Source organism: Grampus griseus, assembly GCF_964374135.1.
Source record: "Grampus griseus genome assembly, chromosome: 10".
In the NCBI taxonomy this organism is placed as follows: Eukaryota; Metazoa; Chordata; class Mammalia; order Artiodactyla; family Delphinidae; genus Grampus; species Grampus griseus.
Window position 1 is genome coordinate 34,443,641 of NC_139004.1, and position 27,136 is coordinate 34,470,776.

The 27,136-nt window shown below is 36.8% G+C and overlaps 1 protein-coding gene across 1 annotated transcript in view; it reads left to right on the forward strand.

The window, feature by feature from the left end:
• The window catches only part of KIF6 (kinesin family member 6), a gene marked incomplete at both ends in the record, with an annotated part of 383,803 nt that overhangs the window by 108,065 nt on the left and 248,602 nt on the right, over window positions 1-27,136 (forward strand). The window contains one exon of the mRNA XM_082663489.1: window positions 8,951-9,080. Within this exon, the coding sequence (XP_082519615.1) occupies window positions 8,951-9,080 (130 nt within the window). The remainder of the gene's footprint in view (window positions 1-8,950; window positions 9,081-27,136) is intronic.

Consider the following 27,136-nt stretch of genomic DNA (forward strand, 5'->3'; position numbering starts at 1 on the left):
AAACAAAAATAAACAAATGGGACCTAATGAAACTTAAAAGCTTTTGCACAGCAAAGGAAACCATGAACAACACGAAAAGAGAACCCTGAGAATGGGAGAAAATATTTGCAAATGAATCATCGGTCAAAGCATTAATCTCCAAAATATACAAGCAGCTCATGCAGCTCAATATCAAAAAAACAAACAACGCAATGCAAAAATGGGTAGAAGACCTAAATAGACATTTCTCCAAAGAAGACATACAGATTGCCAACAAACACATGAAAGGATACTCAACATCACTAATCATTACAGAAATGCAAATCAAAACTACAATGAGGTATCACCTCACACCAGTCAGAATGGCCATCGTCGGAAAATCTACAAACAATTAATGCTGGAGAAGGTGTGGAGAAAAGGGAACCCTCTTGCACTGTTGGTGGGAATGTAAATTGATACAGCCACTATGGAGAACAGTATGGAGGTTCCCTAAAGAACTAAAAATTGAATTACCATATGACCCAGCAATCCCACTACTGTGCATATACCCGGAGAAAACCATAATTCAAAGAGACACATGCACCCCAATGTTAATTGCTGCACTATTTACAATAGCCAGGTCGTGGATGCAACCTAAATGCCCATCGACAGATGAATGGATAAAGAAGCTGTGGTACATATATACAATGGAATATTACTCAGCCATAAAAAGAAATGAAATTGGGTCATTTGTAGAGACCTGGATGCATCTAGAGTGAAATAAGTCAGAAAGAGAAAAACAAATATTGTGTATTAACGCCTATATGTGGATCCTAGAAAATGGTACAGATGAACCAGTTTGCATAGCAGAAATTGAGACAGAGATGTAGAGAACCAACGTGTGGACACCAAGGGGGAAAAGCAGCGGGAGGTGGGGGTTGTGGTGTGATGAATTGGGAGACTGGGATTGACATGTATACTCTGATGCTTATAAAATGGATGACTAATAAGAAAAAATAAATAAATAATGAACATAAAAATAGAAATAATAATGGTAATATTTAGTAGAGGATATTTACCAGTTGAAAAGAAAGAAGTTAATGTGGAAAACAAGACAAGAATTCATCACAACAAGCGCTCAGTATATTTTGCACCTTTGAGGATTAAGAGGTACAAACTACTACATACAAAATAAATAAGCTACAAGGATATATTGTACAGCACAGGGAATATAGCCAATATTTTATAATAACTTTAAATGGAGTATAACTATAAAGATAATGAATTGCTATTTTGTACACCTAAAACTACTATATTCTTGTAAATCAACTATACTTCAATTTAAAAAAAAGAATATTTTACAGCTTTCAGTTTGGGCCTGTTTTGTTGTTTTTTTTTTTCATGATGAAGTATTTAGTTTTAGGTTCACAACAGAATTGAGAGGAAGGTACAGAGGTTTCCCATATACTCCCTACCCCCACACATGCATAACCTTTCCCATTTTCAACATCACTCACCAAAATGACACGTTTGTTACAAAGAATGGACGTACATTGACACATCAAAATCACCCAAAGTCCTAGGTTTCACTCTTGGTGTTGTACATTCCATAGGTTTGGACAAATGTATAATGACTTATATTCATCATGATAGTATACAGAGTATTTTCACTGACTTAAAATTCTCTGTGTTCTGCCTAGTCATCACTACCCCTACCTCCACCTTTGGTGACCACTGATCTTTTTATTATCTCCATAGTTTTGTCTTTTCCAGAATGTCATATAGTTGGAATCATACAGTATGTAGCTCTTTCAGACTGGCTTCTTTCACTTAGTAATATGCAGTTAAGTCTCCTTCATGTTTTTTCACGGCTTGATAGTTTATTTCTTTTTAGCACTGAATAATATTCCACTGTCTGTATGTACCAAAGTTTATCTATCCATTCACGTACTGAAGGACATCTCGGTTGCTTTCAAGTTTTTGGCAGTTATGAATAAAGCCTCGATAAATATCTGTGTGTAGGTTTTTGTGTGAACGTAAGTTGTCAGCCTCTTTGGGTAAATATCAAGGACCATGAATGCTAGATGATATGGGATATATTTAGTTTTGTGAGAAACTACCAAACTGTAGTGACTGTACCATTTTTGCATTCCCATCAGCAATGAATGAGAGTTCTTGTTGCTCCACATCCCAGCATTTGATGTTGTCAATGTTCCAGATTTTGGCCATTCTAATAAGTGTGTAGGGGTAGCTCATTATTGTTTTAATTTCCATTTTCCTGATGACATATGACATGGATCATCTTTTCTTATGCTTATTTACCATCTGTATATCTTCTTTGAGATCTGTTAAGGTTTTTGGCCCAGTTTTTAATTGGGTTATTTGTTTTCTTATTGTTGAGCTTTAAGAGTTCTTTGTATATTTTGGATAACAGTCCTTTGCCAGATGTGTCTTCTGAAAATGTTTTCTCCCAGTCTGTGGCTTATCTTCTAATTCTTTAGACATTGTCTATTAATTTTAATGAAGTCCAGCTTATCAATTATTTCCTTCATGGATCATGGCTTTGATGTCATATCCAAAAAGGCATCACCGCACCCAGGGCCATCTAGGTTTTCTCCTATGTTATCTTCTAGGAGTTTTATAGTTTTGCATTTTATATTTAGGTCTGTGATCCATTTTGAGTTAATTTTTATGAGTGGTGCAAAGTCTGTGTCTAGATTCATTTTTTTTTGCATGTGGATGTCCAGTTATTCTAGAACCATTTGTTGAAGAGGCTGTCTTTGCTCCATTGTATCGCTTTGATTTCTTTGTGAAATATCAGCTGACTATAGTTATGTGAGTCTATTTCTGGACTCTGTGTTCCATTCCACTGATCAATTTATCTATGCTTTCATCAATACCACACTGTCTTGATTGCTGTGGCTTTATAGTAAGTCTTGAAGTTGGGTAGTGTTGGTCCTCCTACTTTGTTCTTCTCCTTCAATTTTGTTTTTGCTCTTGTGGGTCTTTTGCCTCTCCATATAAACATTAGAATAATTTTGTCAATATCCACAAAATAATGTGCTGGGATTTTGATTGGGATTGCATTGTATTTATAGATCAAGTTGGGAAGAACTGACATCTGGATAATATTGAGTCTCCTTCTCCATGAACATGGAATATCTCACCATTTATTTAGTTCTTTGATTTCTTTCGTCAGAGTTTTGTAGTTTTCTCATATAGATATTGTGCATATTTTGTTAGACTTATATCTAAATATTTCATTTTTAGGTGCTAAGGTAGATGGTTTTGTGTTTTTAATTTCAAATTCCACTTGTTCATTGCTAGTATACAAAAAAGCAATTGACTTCTGTATATTAACTTTGTATCCTGCCGTGTTACTCTAATCACCTATTAGTTCCAGGAGTTCTTTGTCAGTTCTTTCAGGTTTTCTGCATAGATTGTCACATCATCTAGGAACAAAGACATCTTTATGTCTTTTTTCCCAATCTGTATACCTTTTATTTCTTTTCTTGCATTACTGCATTAACAAGGACTTCCAGTATAATGTTGAAAAGGAGCGGTGAGAGGGGATATCTTTACCTTGTATCTGATCTTACTAAGAAAACTTTGAGTTTCTCACCATTAGCTCTCAAATTAGCTGTAGGTTTTTTTGTAGATAGTCTTTATCAAGTTGAGAAAGATCCCCTCTATTCCTAATTTACTGAGAGTTTTTATCATGAATTGGTATTGGTTTTTGTCAGATACTTGTTCAGCATCTATTAATATGATCATGTGATTTTTCTTTTTCAGTCTGTTGATGTGATGGATTATATTGACTGATGTTTGAATGTTGAACCAGCCTTGTATACCTGAGATAATCCCACTTGGTCATGGTATATAATTATTTTTCTACATTGTTGGATTTGATCTGCTAATACTTTACTGAGGATTTTTGCATCTATGTTCATGAGAGATATAGTCTAGAGTTTTCTTTTCGTTATGTCTTTGGTTTTGGTATAAGGGTAATGCTGTCCTCACAGAATGAGTTAGGAAGTATTTCCTCTGCTTCTCTCTCCTGAATGAGATTGTAGATAAGTGGTATAATCTCTTCTTTAAATATTTAGTAGAGAACCTGGTGTTTTTAGTGGGTTAAATGAAATAACTCAATCTAAAGTGTCACGTGATTGGCTATGTTTTTCATTATCAGTAAGAAGATATAATATTAGATAAAACAAGAAAGAAAAGATAGCTTCTTCAAGTTACTAGAAAGAGTTTTCAAAATACCTCAATAGTGATCTTGAGAAAAAGTATCCATTACTGTTAGCCCATTCTGTCTAGGTTAAGACCAACACAAAAATTTATTGCAGGTTCATAAAACTTTCTTAAGTGATATGTTTCAACTATTATATTTTATAACAGAAGAAATCTTTTAGATTTTTAATCAATCTAAAGAAGAAGGGCTCCCCTTACATACTTCTAAAAATTTACATCTTCCCCCAAATCTACCCTGTAGAGAGTTTCTGAAAATGTGTTGGGGTGGGGGAAAAAAGGAAGTTGGAAAATGATGAATTAGGTAATATTCCCTTTTTGAAATGAATGGTGCAGCTCTGTTTACAATATGTGAGATTATTCAGTTATTTAGAAGAGCCTGATGGACACCCTTCCATTTTCATGAGGGCTGCCTGCTACTGATATTTTTCTAAGTCAAGGTAACTAGACTGAGCTACCTCTCATCTTTATGGTACCTTCATGCGATTATTAAAAGGCAACCCTGCTACCTGTTGAAAAATTGTTGTAATATGCTGGTTTTGTTGGAAGTCACTTTACTGCCCCCTGACAGACATAAGTCATAATCTACAGACTCATGTGAATTGCACCATCTTGAACAAGGTGCCGTTGTTCAGTGCCTGGCCTGCACCATCACACGGGGCACTCGCAAGTAGAAAAAAATAACAGAAATCACCATAGCAATATTTGTCTATAACATGAACATGAGAGACCAGATTCACTGTAGTAACTCCTGGAAAGTCCCTGTTCAGCAAGTTGGTGGTATTGGAATGTTGTGGAGATGGGATGTAGGGTGGGGAGGGTTCTTTCATTGATGGCTTCCATTATTGGGAACAAGAGCTTGGCCATTGCTCTTTATATGTCTTCCAGTCAGTTAGAAAGCCTGAAAATTCCAACTACTTAGCCAAATGGAAAAGAGTCTCTGTTTACAGAGAAAACACAAAGCTTGCTTCTTCTCCATCATTGAGTAGGCTGAGTATACTTAGCAGAACTTTTCCACTTAGGGGTCCAAGTTAAGGCTATCAGTGGCTTTTTGCTTGAAATCTAAACATTTTAGAAACATTTTGTAGAGAAAACTATTCACAGGCCCTTTCAAAGAGGAATCAAATAAATAGTTCGGGGGGTTTCCATCTTGGAATTAAGATGTTTATTTAAGAAACTCCAATAAAGCCCTCTTTCAAGCTATGAAAATTATAGTCAGAATCGAGTGGTAGACTGAGGATTCAGGAAATAGCTATTGATTTGTTAGAGAGCTGAGGGCATGGGGAGTGGCAGGGGGGTGGGGAAGGGCCAGGAAAGGAAGCAACTCGAAGAGAAACTTTTGCTAATGATTCTTATTTCCTCCAACTTTGAAAAGCTTTCCACCAGCAGCAGAGTTTAAAGCATTCTCACTCCTAGATTAGTCGACCTAGTCAAGAGGTAGTACCCAGCTCAGACTGCACTTCTCTGAGTAAAGGCATGAGAGTGGGTGGGAGTGACAAATTGGTTGGGAGGCTTAAGTGCAAAAGGGATTTTCAATGAGGGCAGGCAGGGCAATAAGGGAAGGTCCAAAGCCTCATGCCCAAGGGATTGGGCAGAAACCAGGAAAGAATCTGAGGAGAAGAACTGGCAAGAGAGACCCTGATTGGAGACAGTTGCACTGAAGAAGTTTCCAGAAAGATGCCAGAGGTGGAGTCTTTTTATTAAAGCGTGCCCAACAGATGAGCCCAAAGCAGAGAGAGAACCATGAAAGAAGCCAAAGTAAACTGGACACCAACCTGTCTTTTTTTTTTACTTTTCAAAACCTCCACGGGCAAGAAATCAGAAAGTAGTGAGGAAAACAGTATCAGAAAAGTGCCAGAGAAATGCCTGGTGATGAGTTACAGGGTTACAAAAGACGGCTGAGAGTTCTATACAGAAAAACTGGAAGCATGTGCAAACTGTATTGTGATCAAAGTGACAAAGCTGGACGAGCACCCGGAAGTAAATATAGAAGTGTAATAGTTCTGAGGTAGGTCCATTGCAAATCAAAGGCTCTGAATGATTTAGAAGGAAAAAAGTAGCTTAGCCGAATGCTGCTGATGACATCTCACGCTTTCTACCTTATGCTTCTAACTATTCTTTGTAAATATAATCCTAAATCAGTGACCCATTTAGGTTGTCTAATAAATGAACACTTTTAGAGTTCCATACTTGCTTGTTTTCTGCATTCATTTCAGTGAAGTAATGGTGAGATTATTTATGATATATCATTTAGATTTTGTTTTGATTTAGCAACGATATAAACCCTATGGATGTTTAGGAATATCCATCATCCCCAGTTGAGCTTTAGTTATTGTTGTGGTTAATGGGTGGCTTAGTTTACCCATCAGCTGCATGGTCGGGGAAGTAGAAAAGAAACCTCCCATGGAAGGACAAGCTTTTTAAAATTCACAGGGACCTTGCCTATTAGTAGATATGGCCCAAAGTGACTTCAGCTCCAACCAGTAAAATGAGTAACTCTCCCCTTTGGGCTTGGGGTGGAGCTGGGTGGAGAGTAAAGATAAAGAAACCAGAAACCTCCTCCCCCTGTGTCCACCTTGTGTGGTCGTTAAAGATGAAGTCAATGGCTCTTAACCTTGGCTGCAAGCTAGAATCACCTGGAGCCTTTACAGGTTCTGATACCCAGTCCACGCCCCAGAACAGTCAAATCTGAACCTCTTAGGAGGACACGTGGTACCGGTGTGTTGCTTTAAGTTCTGCAGGCTATTCCTATGTGCAGCCAGGATTACAACTGGATTACAGAAGACAGTGCAGGTCCCTGGCATACTTTTGGTGCCCAGTGAATGTGAGCATCCTCGTCTTTGAATTGTTTCCTGCTCCCCCACCTCTCCCTTTTCTGAACTTGCACAGGTTGGTTTTGTATCAGACTTGGTCTTGCAACATGTACCACAGGTGACTTTGCCTCAGAGTTGCAAAATTTGTTTTCTTCCTCCTGTTGAAAAAGACAGAACTCTCTTCTTTTCTCACTTCTAATATACTGTCTCATCACTTATTTCATGCTTTCATCTTCCTTCCAATATTACTTAACTTCTTTTTACCTTTAAAACCTAGAATCTGTGGATTTAGGAAGAATTCTAACTTCTGTGTCCTTAGGGATTGAATTTAGGCAAACCTTCTCGAGCATATCAGAAGGATCAGGGTGGAAGCAAAGCTTAAGGAATAAAGGGGGTTCCTAAAAATGGAGCACAATTCATCTATTTCAGTAAAAATGCCTTAATGTTTTCTAAGCATTTTTTAACTCAAGCATTTTTAATAGGCTCACTTATGAGTCTTGTTGAAAAATAAATAAAATATACTTGTTTTCATTTAGGGAAGAGATCTTTTTCCATCTTAGGTGGTATTGTTGAAGGAGACAAAAAGGAGTCCAAAACTTGGCAACAGGCTAGATTATTAGTGACATATTGGTCACAGAGGTGCTGGTAGAGCTACATTTTCTTCCTGCAGTTAGTATTTTAAGTGCCCACAAATTACATATGAAAGTCCAGATAACCTCCTTACAAAATGGAAGACTGAAAAATTATGGTCTTTGCAAAATCTTCATTTTTAAGGTTTTATAAATGTATTTTTGTCAATAGGCAGGTGACACATGTCCACTTGCTAGTTGTACTTTGAAGGGAGAAATAGTGCTAAACGATGCCAACCTTTATCTATCATCATCAGTTCCAAATGCTGTAAGCAAGTGCAGATATCTGGAGATACACTTGCAACACTTGTGAATTACAGATTTCCTTTCTTCAACAATTTTTAAGAAAATCAAGAAAGCAAAACTCAAGAGGCACAAGGGAACTCTCTTTAGTAACTTTATTGCTTGAATCTGTAGGCATTTGAAGCAAGACTGTGAGGAGTTTAGCCAAATTGTGTTCATTTGCAGAAAATCCTAAGAGGACTCTAAGGAGAGTACTGACAAGCCAACTCTCGAAACAGGGTTAGAATTCACCTGGGAGGAAGTGGTGTTGGCACCAGGATGCCCACTGAGGCAGTTGTAATAGATGAATGTAATTCCAGACCTAAGGCTCTTACTGTAAGGATTCAGTGGAAGTAAAAGTGATGTTGTAAATGAAAAAAAGTCAAGAAACACATCTGATGGACATAAAAATAATAATTACGAACTAAAATTTTATTACAAGACTTCTTGATTATTTTTAATTCACCTTGATAAGAAAACTAGACAAGGGAACAACTCCTAGAGGGATAACAGATGCCTCAATTTTCATCATGTTTAAATTGATGAGCTAACCAGTTTGAAATGTCATGTAAATTGAAAATGATATGAATTTGAACAAAAGGGAAAAATTAGAAGGAGAAAAATTTGTGCATTACCTATGTAAGAAACTGAATTATGACATAGAAAAATACTGTATAGCCAAGTTTCCTGATATAGGTAGAAGATTAACTATTTGCATTTTTAATTCAATAAGAATATGTATTTTAAGATGCTTTGGGGTTCTGATGATTACCAAGACAGATGGCTTTAAATCAGGAGCTTGTAATATACTTTTCAGCCCCAAAGCTATTTGGTAGTACTGTCAAGGGAATGTCAGTGTTTGATGCTAATCCTGTACTGTCTGGTGTCTTGTGTACTGTTGGATTTTATAAATTCAAGACATCGTGCATACAGCTTTTAAAAAAGAAACCTGTAAGAAAGACTTGAAGTTCTTTTCATTCTCAAAGTGCCTTGTGTTGTTGTGTCCCATTTCCCTAGGAAAGTGACAGTATTGGAGGACCCTGATCAGAATATCCACCTGAAAAACTTGTCTCTTCATCAGGCAACCACAGAGGAAGAAGCTCTGAATCTGCTTTTCTTAGGAGACACCAACAGAATGATTGCAGAGGTAATAAGCATTTCTCTGCAAGCTGTTTTTTGCACATTATAAGATATAATAGAATTTTAGGGGCAGCAATGACTTTAAAAATAATTTCATCCCAATTTCATGTTAGGAGAAGGAAACCTAGATCCAGAGAATTGAGATTTTCCCAAGGTCTTCCAGCTAGTTAATGAGCAGGGACAAAAATCTAGTCTTTTTTAGTTTTATATTTTTAAATTTTCTACAAATTGATTTGCAGCTAGTCAGTGACAACTCATCAAAAGTCTTAATTATAGGAATTTTTGCATAAGTTTTGAAACTTAAAATACATAGTTCATTCTTCCTAACCTCCAGTCATCCATGTATTGGCATATGTTTACCTATCCATGTATTTTCATGTATTTAGTGAATTAATATTTGTAAAGAATTTAGAATAATGCATGGAACATAGAAAGTGCTCTATGCATTTGCAGCTATTGTTGGCAGATCCAGGAACACTGCCACGGTATGTAGTATAAGTATGTCTCAGCGCGATATTGGGGATATACTTATACTAAAAACTATTTGTTGTTAATCTGACATTCAGACCTAACTGAGCACCTATATTTTACCTGGGAACCATATTCTGGAGCCAGGATTCTGGAGCCAACTCAGTCTTGGGCCCTAACCTCAACCAGTTACTGACTGGAGATGGAGGGTCACAAAGGTCTCATCCAGCGACACTGCAGTGAAAGGAATTAAGTGGTCTCGGTAGTGGTGGTGGTGATGTGGGAACAGTTCCCCAAGTGAACAGCTTACTGTGATCACGGGCACTTTCCTTTTTAAACCACACTCTCCGGGTTCTGTGTTCTGCCTTGTCTCTGATGACAAACAATAGGTGAGGACAGTAAGCTGGGAGGAGAAGTCGTCTGAGAAAGTCTCCCTCAAGTGACTTCTTTTCTGCCCCATTTTCACCCTCTGGAATGCACCACCTTAAATACAAGATAGATAAATGGAAAGAAAAGTCAGGTAGTGAAAGCATGGTGTTGACATCTGTTATTGTGTTGGGACCTTAGTTTTGTTGTTGTTGTCTTACTAGGTCTGCATCAGTACTCTTCAATAGACTAACTTAAATAAGTTGAGCTTAGGTGCCACATATAATATGGATTTGAGGACCCTTCACTTATTATTTTTATTTAAAGAGAGCGGTACATAGTTTTTAATTTCAGAATATCTTCTTTTGTTTACAATGTTTTGCATTTGTGTATTGCTTCAACGTTTTGTCCACGCGATATCTGTGATGCTCTTCTTACAATAATTGAAGAGAAAGGAATAAAGGCAGATTAAGAATTAGGGAGTGTAATAATGAAAAATTTAACATGCCCCACTAAAAATCCTCCTCCATACACAGTTTAATAAACAGCAAACGGAGCGGGACAGACTAGAGATGGGTCCTGCCCACCAATGGAATATGAAAAAGGTAGATCCATTAATGCTGCTGGAAAACATGGGGAAGCTTGTCCCTGCCTCACTGCTGACCTTCTTCCTGAGGTGACGCATCCCTAGAGGACTCCAGGCCTCATCCTCACAATTACGTCCCCTCATCTTTAATGGGTCAGGGAGGGCTCCTGGCCCTGGTTCACTATGACCTCTATTAGCTAAAAACCTTGGCCATTTGCTATTTTAAAGTTATGCCTTAACTTTAGCCAACTGCATCTTTTCAGACTATTGTAAAGTCTTGAGGACCTAAAGCTTCCTTTGTACAAGCTTATCTATCATGTCTTATCACCTTACAAAGTTCCAAAAGTCTTTTCCTATTATTTACTGTTGAGTGTTTAACAATAGCTGAAACATGAAGAAGTCCAATTCTAACAATGTTGGTTATGCATTACTTTAAAAATGTATTCACTTTTTTCCTGTGTGAAGCCTGATTTCTTTTAAACCAAATCTAATAGGTTTTGGATGTTTCTGTGCTTGGCTTTTATTTTTGTCTTTGGTAATAGCTACCATGTTATATCAAGAACCTGCTCAATAGAGTTGGCATTGTCGTAGATGCTTTATATATGTATATATTGTTTCTGATTCTTATTTTATAGATGGAAACTAAGGCTCAATGAGTTAGACTACTTGCCCAAGGTCACACAACTAGTAGGTGGCAGAGCCAGTGTTCAGCTCCAAGTCTGACCGTTTCAGAAGCTTATGTTCTTTCCTTACACCACAGTTCACAAGTTCAGTAATCAAATTGACATGTCAAATTTTTCAAGTGAGGATACATTTCTGAATTATTTAAAAAATATAACAAGTATGTAGCACTTCATTTTATCTCTTGAATTCATTGAAAGCAAATACATAAAAATATAAATGAAGAGTAACTGTCAATCCCTGGAAATACTTTATTATTCAGTCTCCAGAGAGGCATGTTTTAGATTACAACCAAGCTGTCAGAATATAATTTGTCAGCACAGAATGAGCTTACCAGGATAAAAAGAACACACTAATCATTTTTTTTAAAAGGCGAGGTTCCCAATTTCCCATTTACATAGAGAAATCCAGAAGTTGGCATGGTAACCAGAAAACATTTGCAAAACAAAGTCTAAATATGGGGACCTAAAGTGGAGAGCTCTTCCCTTTTAAGTTCTCTACTTATAGCTAGCATTTTAAGGAAAAGTTATTAAAAATAGCTTTATCCTCTTCTTATTTTTAGAACTCACTCTTAAATAATTTCTGTAATCCTACCAATGTTTTGAATAAAACGTGATTATGTCCTTAGGGTAAATTTTTTCAAAAGTTGATTTGCTGTACCAGAGAGAATAAATATTGTGATAGCTGAACTGTGTGTGACCCAGTGTCAAAGCCCACCAGTAGCAAGTATAACTTGGTACTTTTTGTCTTATCATTGAAATGTTGCTCTCAATTAGTTACATCTAATTGAACAAGATATTCTGCATTTGATTGTTAGGCCCTGCACAGTCCCATTGCTGGAACTGTTTGTTCAGCCCTGACCACGGTCTAGAGCACTCTGTCCCCAAGTATGGCCCAAGGATAACTTGTATTAGGATACCCCATGGTAGTCAAAAGACAGTTTCCTGGATCCCATATCTGATGGATAGATTCAGAATCTGCCGTGGAGCCCAGGAATATGCATTTTAGCATTTTAAATGTGCTCAGTCTAAATTTGGGGGCAGTTTGGGTTTTACCATTAAGAAGCTGGTTGAAACCCACTCCCAGAGAAGTATGTGATCAGGTCCATATTCTGTACCCTCACCAACATCACAGGATTGGAAAGTTCTTCCAATTTGGTAGGCAAAAAACAATTTGTTTTAACTTGCATTTTTGATTACCAAATTATTTTATATCTTTATTTGCCATTTGCATTTCTGTCTTTGTTTATGTGCTCTACTTGTTCTTCTCTTGGAGTGTCAGGGTAGGTCTGGTTGATTTGTTGACTCCATGAGGGCTGGCACTTGGTCTTGTTCACATCTGCTGCACCTAGAAACAAAGACTGATATATAGTAGGAGCTCAGTAAATAATTGTTGAGTGAATGAATAAAGATAACTTTTGCCTTTGTCATATATTTAGCAAACATTTTCCACCATTTTATAAATTTTCTTTTAGTTTTCATTTCTTTTTTTTTTTAACATAGTCAATCTTTTTATTTTACGGTTTCTCCTTTGGATGCCATGCTTAGAAGTGCAATAGCTCACTGATGAATAATTCTACTTATTAGAATGTGTTTTGTTTTGAATTGAAATCTGATGCCCAGTTGCATCTACCCCATTGTTCCTATTTTGGCCTGGGACATGGAAGGGGATGGTCATCATCAGGTTGGAGTGGATTTTATCGGAGGTTTCTGGAGCATGGGGATTTCACCTGGATCTTGACAGAAGCTGTACTGAATTAACAAAATCAGGTGCTCCCTCTAGGAGCAATCTCCACTGATAAAAGTGCCATTTAACTATTCATTTTAGGGAGTCATAATGTTGCTCACAGTGAATAATTAGACTAATATGGCCTTCTTTCACAAGCTAATTTGGAGAAGAGAATAGTGTTCAGGGTCCTTTCTACCAAAACTTCACAGTAGTGTCTGTTGTAGGTTAAATTGTCTTACCCTGTCAAATTCCTGTGTTGAAGCCCTAACCTCTAGTACCTCAGAGTGATCTTATTGAGAGATGGGGTCTTTACTGAGGTGATCAAGTTAAAATGTGGTCATTAGGTTGGGCCCTAATCCAATATGACTGGTAACCTTATAAAATGGGAAAATTTGGAGACAGACTCATAGAGAGAGAGTGTGCCATGTGAACATGAAAACAGTCATCTACAAGCCAAGGAGAGAGGCCTGGAACAGATCCTTTCCTTATAACCCTCAGAAAGAATAACCAACCCTGCCAACACCTCCATGTGAGACTTCTAGCCTTCAGAACTGTAAGATAATAAATTTCTATTGTTTAAGCCACCTAGTTTGTTGTACTAGAAAACTAATACAGTGTCCAAATAACCTTGGATGTAATTTCTTGTATGATTGGTATCTGGTGTTGCTCTTGACCTTGATGAATTCAGGAGCGCTAATATGCTATATATAGTATAACATCTGGAAAGACCCTACAATTCTCAGCTAGCAACTATTGAAAGACAAGACTGTAGTCCTGTTCAACTCTATTCTCTCAGCATCTGGCACCTACATAGTTGGTCAGTCATTAATTAAAAATATTTTTTTGTCGAATTAATGTGGAGCAGAAGACCTGGTGATTGCAGGAGAAAAATCCTGCAATCTCAGACCCAGAATTGGGGGTGATTTTATGGTACACTGTGCCTCTTGGTGAGTACAGAATGCATCACAGATGACTTTGGCATTTTAAAATTTAATTTGTGGTGCTTCAGACCTTTTGGAAGACATCACTTTCTAAATAACCATCCTCCCAACAACATTTACAGGATTTGTAAATTATTTTCCCAGGAACTATTAGAGGTCTTTCTGCCTAATTCTTTGCTTGAAATAAAAAACATACTAAATGTATCTGAGTTGTGCTGATGCGTTTTGTAAGCTCTCAGACTTTGCACTCTGTCAAACTTTTGGAGTGAGTTGTGTGACCTTGTAGAAGTGCAAAGACAATTGGGAGACAGGCTGTGAGTGGAGTGAGTAGGTTTGTACAGTTACTGAAACAGCTGTCGCTGGACACGTTGTCTAATAACACGAGGACAGCACGGGAAGGAAAGAGCAGCTTGACTGTGTGATTGTGTTTGTTAACAGCTCTCTAAGCCTCGATCTCCTTGTGTAGTGTGTGTGGGAAACAAGAGGATTTGGGTTGCAATTAGTGTTCCAGAATCATATTCCATCACACCATTAGAGAGACACTAAATAACACATCCTCACAGATTTTTGTTGGAAAGACATATTAGTTGTATATAATTAGCAAGTATACACCAAGATTTGTGAGCCTGAGAAGAGCAAAATATTTAACAGGGAAAATCCATTTCACACTGCTCTTATTATAATGAGAATAACATCTTTTATCATTAGGTCCCAATAGGCAGCTAGAAGCCTTAGCAAAAGATGTGTTGACAATTCTAAATTTTCTTATCTACTGTATATATGTTAGTAGGTATAGAAAGAAGGGAACTTAAATTTTGAGCACTTAATATATCCCAAGCATTTTTCTCCCTCTTTTTTATATTTTGTATATGAGAAATACACAGTCTTTCTTAACTAGTGATTCTGTCTTATAATATAGTTTGCATTCTGCTCTCATCTAACCTGATTAGTGGTATTGCATGAACCATAAGTTTCAAGTCTAAAACGTTTATTAAAATAAATGAAGTGGTACGGTGCAGCCATTAATAGAATATTAAAACATACTCACTCCATATACATAATTAGAGAAACACAATCTTCTTGGCTGTGAAAATTTAGCTCCTGAGTTTCTTCTGACCTTTAAAATTCTTATTTCTGATTAAATAGCAGAAGAAAGTAATTTTTACTGTACTCCCTGTTACTGAAATTCACCACCACCACCAACAAAAAATGAAAAATAGAAGGGAAAAAGCCATCTTCAGTGAAATAAGGAAATAGCCATAACCTCAAACCGTGAGGAAATCTGCCAAATACTATGAAATTTGAATTACGGTGAGGGAGGTTGCTGAGAGCCAGCACATATATCCTCCAGCCTCAGGCAGGATGCACTTTCTCCTTAAAGAAAGTGTCACAATTCTTAAATGCAAATCCAATGATCTTCTGGTTAGGGTGGTGAGATCTAAGAAAACAGACAAGGGCAATACGATAGGGCACGATAGGGCAATATTATTTAGATATTCCTTCTACACTATAGAAGGTGAGTCTAAAGAAGAAACCTTAAAGACAGGCCATGTTTATGGTCAGTGGTCTAGGCTTATGGCCAAGAAAGATGGCCTTTGGTGAGTGGGATTCAGGGAGTTTGTGACTTAAGGGGTTTTGCCATCCCAGACCTTTTAGTGCAAAAATTTGAGGAAAGTATGTGCTCTTAAGGCTAAGAATGAAATATGTGCAGAGTAAAGGTACTCAGGACACAAACTGAATTTGAATATTCCCTTACCCATCTCCCAGACTACTCTCTAGGAAAAAGATGCACATGCTCAAAGATAAAATTATCAAAAAGAAAATACTAAAGATCTTTCCATGTATATGGAGTGTGGAGGGAAAAGCAACATACATTTGAAGACTCCTTACATTAGGAAGCAAGGCAGTATACTTCAGAATCTTAAATATGTTACCTAAAAGCAATATGTGTTTTTAAAAATAGCTTAAAAATATAGAAAGTTTCAAAGAAAAGATTACAAGACAAGAAAATAAAAGCAAGCTTGAAGAACTCAGAAATGAAAGAGAAGAAGAAAGCCATTATAGTGATGAAAGTGCCATTAAGAAACGAAAGAGAAGGAAGGAGAAAAGGAGGAGGAGAAGGAAGACAAGGAAGAAGAAGAGGAGGAAATGTGGCTGAAAAATAACTAAGGATATTTAAAATAATGAGAGAAAATGATACCTAGAAAGACAGCCAAAGGAGAAACCAATCTTGAGTAATTAGAAATCCTGAAGAAGAGTGAGAGGAACAGAAAAAACATGGATAGAGAGTGAGAGAGAGAGAGAGAGAGAGAGAAGTTTCCTGAAATCTGGCATTACTTGAATCTGCGGATGAAAAGGCCATGCTGTGTCTAAGAAAAAATGGGAAAAGCTCAACTCCAAGATAAAATCTATTGAAGTTACTAATTTCCAAAGCTAAATAAAGAAACTTATGGACATCCAGTCTGAAAAATGCAAGCCAACTCTGAGTGAAGATTAAAAAAAGTTTGCTCTTGGACTTTTCCTTAGCAATATTCAGTGCCAGAAGACAGTGGAACAAGTTCTGAAGCAAGGATATTGTGTCCCAATAATTTTATACCCAGCCAAATTTTCAAGTTTTCCTTTAAAAACAAAAACATCAGACAAGTATTTTTAAGCATGTGTGACTCCTGGAAGAAAATGAACTGAGGGATCGTTTTTAAAAATTGCTTGACAATCAAGGCTAACCAACTAAAAGATAAATCAAATTAACGAATGTGAGAACCCAGAAGCATTACAAAAGGACTGGTGAGAAACATTGAATTTATTTAAATGTAGACATAAAACTAAACAACTGTGTAAGTAAATATTATAAACCTTGAAAATATAAATAATAATAGATATAACACAAATTTGGAGTTAGAAAGTAGAGGAGGGGTGGTGTTATAAGTGAGCTAATTTCCTTATATTTCAAAGCAAGAAAGTAGATACTGTCTAAATGTCAACCATGTAGTTAAAATCATGATGACCCAAGTCCTTTAATTCCATGAGTTTTCCTTAATTCTAAAGAGATACTTTTAGAGAAAAGATATACATCTCTTACCATGAAAAAACATTTATCTGAAGCTCACCAATCCCTTCAGTTTTATTTATTTTTCTATTAAATTCAAATAAAATTTAATTTAGTCATTTTCAATTAACAATAGTATATTCTTAGAATATATAGAATATATATTAGAATATATAGAATATGTGTAGTATGCTTTTGTTTTGGTAAAGTACTTCTATATGTTCTTCTATATTAAAGGTATCTAAATACAATTTTTATCAAACATTAACACTGTTATTTTGGGGAGATTTTCACTTTCATCTTTGCTCCTTTTTGTGTTGTTTGGATTTTTAAAATAAAAAGTGTGGTAGGGATTACCAGCACTTACCAAAACTTCTGTTTATTCCTTCTAGCACATGCTTCCTTGAAGTTAAGGGAGTTCACTTGCTGTATCCAGTGCAATCTGAGTGAAAGTAGCATGTTACTTTTGTTTCGAAGCCTTTGAGAACTAGCATAAAGTTCTCCTTAATCTCCTTCCCTTTTGTGGCAAACCCTGAAGCTTTATGTTGTGGAGGTGGTCTTAGAAGATGGCAGCACCCCCATCAGCTTTGCTGGTGTCAAGTATGTGGAGCAGAGCCACCATTTAACAACACTGGAGAAATAACGTGAGCAAGAAAGAAACCTTTGTGATTTTTAAGCCTCTGAGATTATGGTGCTATTTGTTCATTTGCTACCATAATATAACTTGATCTATCTTGATAAATGTGCATCATTTTTACAAAATACTAACTCATTATTCTTCATAAAATTCAAATATAGCATGTTTTTTTTAGTAAGAAAACAATGTTTATGTTAGTATTATATATATCATCTATTTTCCAAATGGGTTTGAAGCAACTTACAATATTAAAACACATATAAACCTGGACCCAAAAAAATGTCAAAGAGGAAAAAAAAAATTTGAAGGTAAACTTGATTTAAAAGAAGATAGATGGATATGATAGACAACTGGAGTGAGTTAATTATTGCCATTAAGGACAAAATTTAGCTATGATTCTTCAGGCAGACAAGTAAAAACAAGGGCATCATTTTGACATTTTTGGTTATATAGTTTTCATTGTTCAGAGAGCAAATTTACGAGTATTGAATTGCAGGCAGATTGTATCCATACTTGTTTAAAGGGTCTTGTGTGGCAAAATGGGCAGTGTCTTGCCTGTAACTTTGAAAGAAATACAAAGACTTTATACTTCTGTCAGTCTTGTATAACATCTGAGAGCTTTATGTTAAATTGCTGTGTATTTAATTGAGTGTATCAGTCAGGATCTAACAAGGAAAACAAACTACTCTGTATTTAAAACAGGAGAAATCAGTGCAGATAGTTTTGTTTCGTGGATGACGGAAGAATCTGAGAAGCCAAACAGGGGATGGTAATACAACTCGTAGAGATGACCAACAACAGGAAGCTATGACAATCTATAGGCAGGTCTCAGCGGGTAGGAGGCATTGGCAGGAGAGTGGAAGGCATGAGGAAGGGAAAAGCCAGAGTATCTCTCCCCTTCCCTGACTTTCCAGCTGGATGCCAGCTAAAAAGGGTCGTGGGGAAATGCTGCCTTTAGGACTCTGCATCTCTGTGATGCAGAGCAAAATAGAGGAAAGGGAAGGAATTGATCAGAGGGCAAAGAGGCATAGATTAGCCCCTGAGTAAAACCATTTCTATAAGAAATAGGGTTAATAATTCAGATAGATTGCTTTTGGCTTATCTTCAATCAGGAATACACATGAGGGAAATGGCAGGAAGTCAGTTTGGGCTATAAGAAGTCAACGTTAAGAAGAAGCTATTCTTCTAGCATTTCTTGTCGATAGATACTTTCATTTTTTTGGCAGGCTGACTTTTGCATTAGTCCTTGTATTGGTTTCAAACTAGGAGGGAGGAGACAGGGGTCTTATCAACTGCCCAAAACCTTCAACAAGTAATTTGATCACGTTTTGGGCTTGCCACTTGGATTCTTGCCAATTCTAACAGCAAGAGATCTTCATAGCCATAGAGAGAACTGTGGAATCTTCAAAATGTGGAAAAAATATCATTGGACTATAAAATGGAGTGAAATAATGTATGTAATCACCAGACATCTATGCTTCTAGAGTTCTTCCTTCAGCATCTGTACTGTGAGTGACATTGTCCTCAAATCTGTGTCCGATACAGACCTCGATGTCTGAACTCGAACATTGCATTGAGAGCTACCACAATCAATTTGACAGGATAAACTTCTTTCATAAGAATAAAATTACTCAAATGTATATCTGAGTTCTGCTTTGTGTGTTATCACTACCTGTTTCTAGTTGTCTATACACAGGATAGTAACAGGTATTTTCAGTTTACTTATAATCTCGAGGTATACAATATGTATAGAAAAAGGTTTTCCCTAAAGACAGTTTAAATGAACTGCTATAAATTCTTGAGAAGATCATTAGACTTTTTAGCCCCGTAATATCATTTTTTCCAGTTATGTGTATGGTCAGACTTGGAAATTGTTAAGCCCGACTGAATTTTAAGAGGAAGAGAAGAGAGAAAAAATGTTAACCTTAGTTTAAAAGATGAAAAATGTATATGCTAGACAACAAGAATGCCATTGAGGACCAAATTTAGCTATGATTCCTCTTGCAGTCAAGTAAATAAAAGGTGGGGGAGCATTTGGGATGATATATTTTCCATTGTTAGAGAACAAACCTTTGTCCTGGTGTTGATATGATGATACCCAGTTCAAGGATATTAAACAAGGATGATAATTGAACATAGCTCTAATTAAACATGTAGGTAAAATTCTTCCTCAATTTGCCATGTGCGCTGACTTTAGCATACTTATATTTTTATATAAATGTATTTGATTTGCCAAATTTTGGAGAAACGGCCCATAGGGAAGCAATCTTCTAAATATTGACATCCAACAGAAGAAGAGCCATCACTAATTCTGGCTTTCAATTTTCCTAAAATTTTGAAGTCAGCTAACAGATCTTTGAAGACATGAAAATCAAAAATCCATCAAATTGATTCCAGACCTGTTAGAAGGGATATATAATAAAACAAAATAGGCTATTCTTATCAGAAAGGTGAATCACAATTGCAAAAACATTCTTATCATATGTTTCAGATTGCTCCAAAGCTTACTTTTAAATTTAAAAAAAAGTTGGTGTGCCTGGTCTGTTTTTCTCTTTTACACAGTTGCTTTGATAATACCCTGGACCTAGAAATCTTGCAATTAGGGAAAATGAGTTTGATTACTTTTCTAAAAGCCAGGTATCTTATAAAAAGAAAAATCAGAAAGGAAAATGAGCAGTTTAGGGTCATTAATTCCCATAGAGGGCTATCAAATTGGGGATATTTTGCTGCTAAGCAGTATGTTCTGAAACAACTTCAGAAAAGATCAAGACAGGTGTTTATAGGGTCACATGCTAAACCACTAAGTTTGGTCAGGCCTCACTTTTCCAGGCTGAGTTAGAGTACAACAAGTGTGTGGTGGGCCTCCTAACCAACCCATTTGCCATGGGAGGAATTAGATAAGAAATCATTTAACCAGTTGGGGGAGGGTTAGATAATCCTCAGTTAAGGGTGAATTTTAACCTAAAAGGCTCAGATATCAGTCTGGGAAACACATGGAGGCTAGTATTTTCAGTCTTCAATTCAGTTAGAGCAAATGATCAAAGGAACAGATCAATTAGGATATCTGGTTAGAAAGTGTTATCAAACAAGGAGAATTGGAGTGAAAGCTGAATTCTGGATTCTGTGTCTGCTGCTGTTCTTAGATGGTTTGCTTTAAAAAGTCTCAAGCATGTGTATTATATACTCCTGTTGAACCTAAGAGAGAATTCTCTTCACCTGACCTATTCTAAATTAGGGGAAATTCTTGTTGAGCTATTTCACTGCAAAATAGAGACCTGATTGAAGAAAGAAAGATTTTGGTACATAAGAGTGGAATATAAGCTATAAGATACAACAAGAAAAAGAAAGTATTCAAAGGATCCTAGGAAATCTTAATATGTAATATAAAGAAATTACTTGACTCATTGAAGACTGTATTTATTAACTATTTGTAATCATTTTTTGTTTTTTTGTTTTGTTTTTTTTTTGCGGTACGCGGGCCTCTCACTGTTTTGGCCTCTTCCGTTGTGGAGCACAGGCTCTGGACACGCAGGCTTACCGGCCATGGCTCACGGGCCTAGCCGCTCCGCGGCATGTGGGATCTTCCCGGACCGGGGCACAAACCCGTGTCCCCTGCATCGGCAGGCGGACTCTCAACCACTGCGCCACCAGGGAAGACCTGTAATAATTCTTGAAGTGATTGAAAACATGAGATTAACTAAAAGTAGAAAAATTGTTACAAAAAAAATAATAGTATATTATATAAACACAAAAATCATAATTCACATATCAATTTTTGCCCTTAAATTAAAATTTTCAATCTTGAAAATGGCCACACACCCACAAATCATGAAGAAATAATGAAAAAAGTGAAAAATTTTGTTGATCTACCAATAGGAATATGCGTAACAAAATCATAGAGCATCAGGATTAGTAGTTGTACATCTGCAGATTCCAACAGGAAAGATGAATAAACAGGCTTTTGTAAATGCTTATCACTGTTACCCAATTCTTGTTGCTATACCATTTCTTTTCAAATTTCTCTTTCAGCCTAGGAGTATCTCCTGCTCTGCAGAAAATGATTCTTGTTCAGTGAAAGAGCTTCTTAGGGTGGTAGCCCAGCCAGTGCCACTAAGTGGCTTGAAGGGCTGGTGGAGAAGGAGCTTTAGCCTTCAATACAGACATGTGGTGTTTCCTCGATTTAATGCTATGTTATGTAAAGCTGCAAAAGCAGCTTCAAGTACCACTCCACAAGTACATTGCTACTCCAAGCCCCTTTTAGATAGACAGTTTGAAGCCACCATTGACTGACAAGGTCATTTTTGAAGCACCTTCTATAATCTGCACCACTCTTTACACTGCAAGAAATGGGCTGACCACCAAACACTCAGTTGTAGCCTGGTAGATTCCACCGTCATCCCTCACTACCCTCTGCTGTAAACTGTCCATTACAATGTCACAATTTTTTAAATGATAGACATTTAAAAATCCATTTGGAACAATGGATTTTTCCAGAGTTTGGATATTAATTATCTTCTACTCTATGCACAAATGTTTAAATGGCCTTTCTGAACACAGTAGTTAATGCCAATTGGGAATAGTCCAAGGGAATTCATGAAGATAAATGAATTTTGAGTAGGCTTATTTTGGGAGGAGGAGAAGGGCATACTTTTCCCATAAGACATACTGGCCAATACTTGACCATCAAGAGGACATTCCAGGCAAGAGAAAAGGCAGTTGAAGATGTACAGTGTAGTGGATAATAAGAGCCCTGGAGTCAGGCACAAAGGGTAATTGAAGCCCAAGATAAGTGTAGAGATTGGAGTCAATCTTGCTGTACAAATAATTCTAATTTTTAGACTCAACTTATATTGCATGGATTTAAAGAGTTTGCAGTTATAGTCTCTGAATTATTTGGCAATTTTTAGAAATTATGAAGCATGCCATAGAGATTCCAGAAAACTAGAAATAAGCAAGAGTCAACGATTTAACAGACATTTTTGAACACCATTGTGTAATGTTATGCTAGGGTTACAATGATGTGTGAGACACCGTCCCTGCCCCCAAGGAGCTCAGAGTCTAGGTGGGAGGAGGTGGGAAGTGGAGAGCCTTTGTAGAGGAGGTAACCTTTCAGATAGGCCTTCAGTGAGAAGTCAGCTTTTGCTGGGCTGGAGATGAGAAAGAGGAAAACTAACTTTCCTTGACCACAGATTACCAATATGATGAATCTGTAAGGGACCCAGTGAGCCTGGGTTTTAGACTTTTACTCTATAAAAGAAAGTCATTTATTCTCAACTCTGCAAAAAAAGAAAACATTTGGAAAATGACAGGTTAATATTTTTGATACCAAATCCTAAAAAAGAATCTGAAAAATGATTGTTAAATGATTCACTTTAAACTAATTTCATTCACTTTTCTGATAGGGTTATAAAAATTCATAGGTCAAGTGAATTCAAGTTATTTAATAAAGTCTCTCAAAATATCCTTGGGAGATATAAAGAGAAATTGAAAGTATATGAAAGTACTTGGATTGAAGCCAATTAGAAAATACCCATAATTATTGCCTAGTGGAGAAGAAAGTACGGGTGTCTTCATGGAATACTATTGTTCTGCCCTACTCCATGTCTTACAAAATTGTTTGGGTGAGGAGATACAGGATAGTTTCATTCGTTGACAGCGCAAAATTGCAAAACAGTCAAAATTCAGAATTATCTCAACAGATAGTAATGTTGGGATAAAAACTAATCAAATGCAGTCATCAAATAAACAAGTGTGTGTGTTTCCCAAAGAAATTCCATAGCATGGGTAAAAGGCTGGAGCAAATATGGTTTATCACTTCGTGTGCTATTTATTGGCAACGCTAGATTTGGATTGCTCAGATTCCAGTTTCCTCTGCTGTGGTTAGGCTACATCTGAAAGCATAAATTCAGTTCAGAGTGTCAGATTGCCATACTTTAAAAATAGTTTGATAAACAGTTGTATCAGATACAGTTGTAGGAACCGGAGATATTAGTCTTAGGGAGCATGCTAGTTTAATTCAGGGATTTAGGTGAGATTGATGTAATCAAATATGTGTTTTTGAAGTATTACTCTGTCTGCAAGGTGGAGAACAGTTGGAGGAGCCAAGAGTAAATATGGGAAGACTAGTAAGGAAAGAATGTAGTAGCCCAGGTGAGAGGTAAAAGATATTTGGAGATGGAGCAAAGCTGACAGAGGTACATGCAGTAGGACGGATTGGATATCCATCCGTGGGACACAGAATGAGGGAAAGTGATGAGGTTGTTTGGGGTAACATTAAGTTCAAGATGCTGGCAGGGCATTTTAGTGAGTTTTCAGTCCAGCTCTTGGACATTCTACTCTGGGGTACAGAGAAATTGTGGTTGGAAATAAGGACATGGGAGGCATCTGAACAGAGTGAACATCAACAGTGAGACATTCTTATGACCTTTTACAGTTCATGGACCACTTCAACATTTCAATCGGTAATTAGTACAACTCTTTGCAGCAAAGCAAGTCTTATTATGGCATTTCAAAGGCATGAAAAACCAAAATTACTTTACGTAAATTTGCTTAAGATTTCAACACTAGTAACTGATGGAACCAGGGCTTGAAGAAACCAGGTCATCCGACACCCAATTCTAAAATTTTGGTTGTGTGATTTTTAACTACACTGCAGTACCAATCCAATGAGAATCAGAGCTATGGAAGAGTTCCCCAAGAGGAAGAAATATGATGACCATAGCTTGGGACATGCCTATTTTAGGGACTGGAGAGAAAAGGGTCCAATAAAGGAAAAGGAGACAGAGCAAGCAGTTACAGCGAGTGGTTTTTTTTTTTGTTGTTGTTGTTTTTAATTTTTTACTCAGTTCTTTCTTTCTTTCTTTATGTTTGGCTGTGTTTGGGTCTTGTTTCTGTGCGAGGGCTTTCTCTAGTTGCAGCAAGCGGGGGCCACTCTTCATCGCGGTGCGCGGGCCTCTCACTATCGCGGCCTCTCTTGTGGCGGAGCACAGGTTCCAGACGTGCAGGCTCAGTAGCTGTGGCTTACGGGCCTAGTTGCTCCGCGGCATGTGGGATCTTCCCAGACCAGGGCTCGAACCCGTGTCCCCTGCATTGGCAGGCAGATTCTCAACCACTGCGCCACCAGGGAAGCCCTAGAGAGAATGTTTGACTCTAGAAACCTAGGAATAGAAGGAGCGTGGAGAGCTTCCATAATGAGGGAATGGTTAACATTCGTAGGTTTTACCTGAAAGATCAGGATGCTCAGTGCTGAAAACAGATCACTTTCTTTCCTGCACATTTACCTTTTTCTCATTGTTCACTCTCATTTCACACATTTTGTTATTAGCTCCTGAACTAGATTATAAATGCCTTGAGGGCAAGGTCCAGGCCTTCTTTTCCTTCTTGTCTCTGTACTGCCTAATACGGGGCTATATACTCAGAATGATACGAAATGTGAAAGCTCTCTGCATGCAGATGATTAATCATCACTAGAATTTTTCCAAAGGCACTGTCTCTAGTGCCAAGAGCACATTTGTTTAAAATGTGCACTTAAATTTGAATGAAATCTGCCTAAATGGTGCCGTCTGTTCTTAGGCAGTTTCAAAAATGTTTAAATACAATTTTACCTTTAAAAGGACAAACGTAGGGGCATGCCTATGAGACATAAAGATGTCCTTAAATAAACACAGAGCAGACACTGGCATATTCAATCACACTTAAACAGCTATACATAAAGAATGTTTTCTGAGGTTTAAGAAATTTTTCGCTAAGAGTACACCAACTACTACTTCATGCAGAAAATATTTATGAGAAGTTACAAAATTGTAGGCATGGACTCCTACACATTACTGCATTTTAATTACAAACTACAGAAAGAAATACAATTTAATTTGATGTACCCTTTGAAATGAGTTCACTCTTCCACTATTTGTAATGGTCCACATTTTACTGTGATTTCAGTGCATCAATTTGGAAGCTGAAGACAGCTGTTGGGGATAGTCTCTATGTTAGTCATTTATATCGATTGTCATTTGACTTTTGTTACAGTGCTGTACGATTCATTGTTGTGCAAATATAACAGTGAAATGAAACCCACGTTTAAGTTCTGCAAATAACTTACAGTCACTTCCAAAACACCTCAACTTAGGTTCTAAATTTGAGTTTGCGGTTTTAGATGTACGGTTATTTGCTGATCCACTTTAGCATGCAAAATCACACACTGGCTAGGTTTAGGTATAGTTATTGTGGCAACGAGTAATGGGTCAAATTTTCAGCCTATGTAACTCCCTAGCTACATCATCATCACGAAAACTATGCCAGTATTTTGAAATCTCTGTATTTTGCTAGTTGGTGTAAATCAGTGATCGTGTATATCAAGAATTTATATTTACAGAAAGAATTTCTGGTTGAAATAGCATCTAAATATATTACCCTATCTGAATACAGGTATATCTGTATGGAAAGTCTTTCGTTAAATCCTGTTTTGCAAAGGTGGAGAGCTGAACGTGTTTACTCACATGAGCATTCTTTTGGAATATTTTTAGATAATTTTTATTTTAGATATTTTGAGATATCTGATATCTATTTACTTCTGAGAATTTTTAAATAAAAATAATAGGATATTTCAGATAAAGTTGAAGTCTCCTTGTTGGCCTTTCACTTCCATCCCTCACAAAGGCAACAACTATCATTAATTTGCTATATCCTCCAGTCCATGTTTTACGCTTTTAATGACCTAAGTTATAGCACCATGAACTAATATTTTTAGATAATATTGTCTTCTTAATTATGTAAGTTCTATCATAGTATTTATATTATTCTTTAACTTGCCATTTTTCCTCAGCATTCTATTTTAGGAATCTATGTCAGTCTATACAGAAGTTTAATTTTCTGTAATTTGAATTATCCCAGTTTATTCATCTTTCCCACCACAGATGTCCATTTAGGCTGTACATCTTGCACCAACTTTTTGCTACCCCAAGCAGTATTGCAGTGGATGTCCATCCATCTCTCTGCCTCTGTCTCTCTCTCTCCCAGGTAATGTACCTGGCCCAGGTTTCTCTCTAGGAAATATACCTAGTAGTCAGGCTGTTGCTGGCTTGTGGGCCATAGGGAATTCTCTCAAAAAAGATTCTTGATTTACATTCCTACCAGCAGTGTATAAAAGTTCCTGCTTCCTTATATCCTTACAAACACTTGTTTTGTTAGAGTTTATTTTTTTAAATTTGCCCGTCTAGTAGAGGTGAATGAAGTAGTTTGTTGTTGGGTTTTAATTACTTGTCTTGACTATTTGTAAGCTTGAGCAATTTTTTCAAAGACTTGTTGACCATTTTCATGTTTCCTCTTTATGGGATGCCTGTTCATATCCTTTGCTCATTTTTTCTGTGTTGTTTTTCTTATTGATTTGTGGGGGTTCTTTATTTCAAATAGTAATCTTTTGTCAGCCATATATATTGCCAATATCATCGCCCAGTCTTTTAACTTTACGGTAGATCTCATCACACAGAAGTTCTTTAATTTTGGATTATTTGGTCAAATATTTCAAATCCATTCAGTTTTGTGTTTTGTGTCTTATCATAGATTATCTATTACTACCTTGGGTTGATTACAATATGCTTCTATATTTTATGAA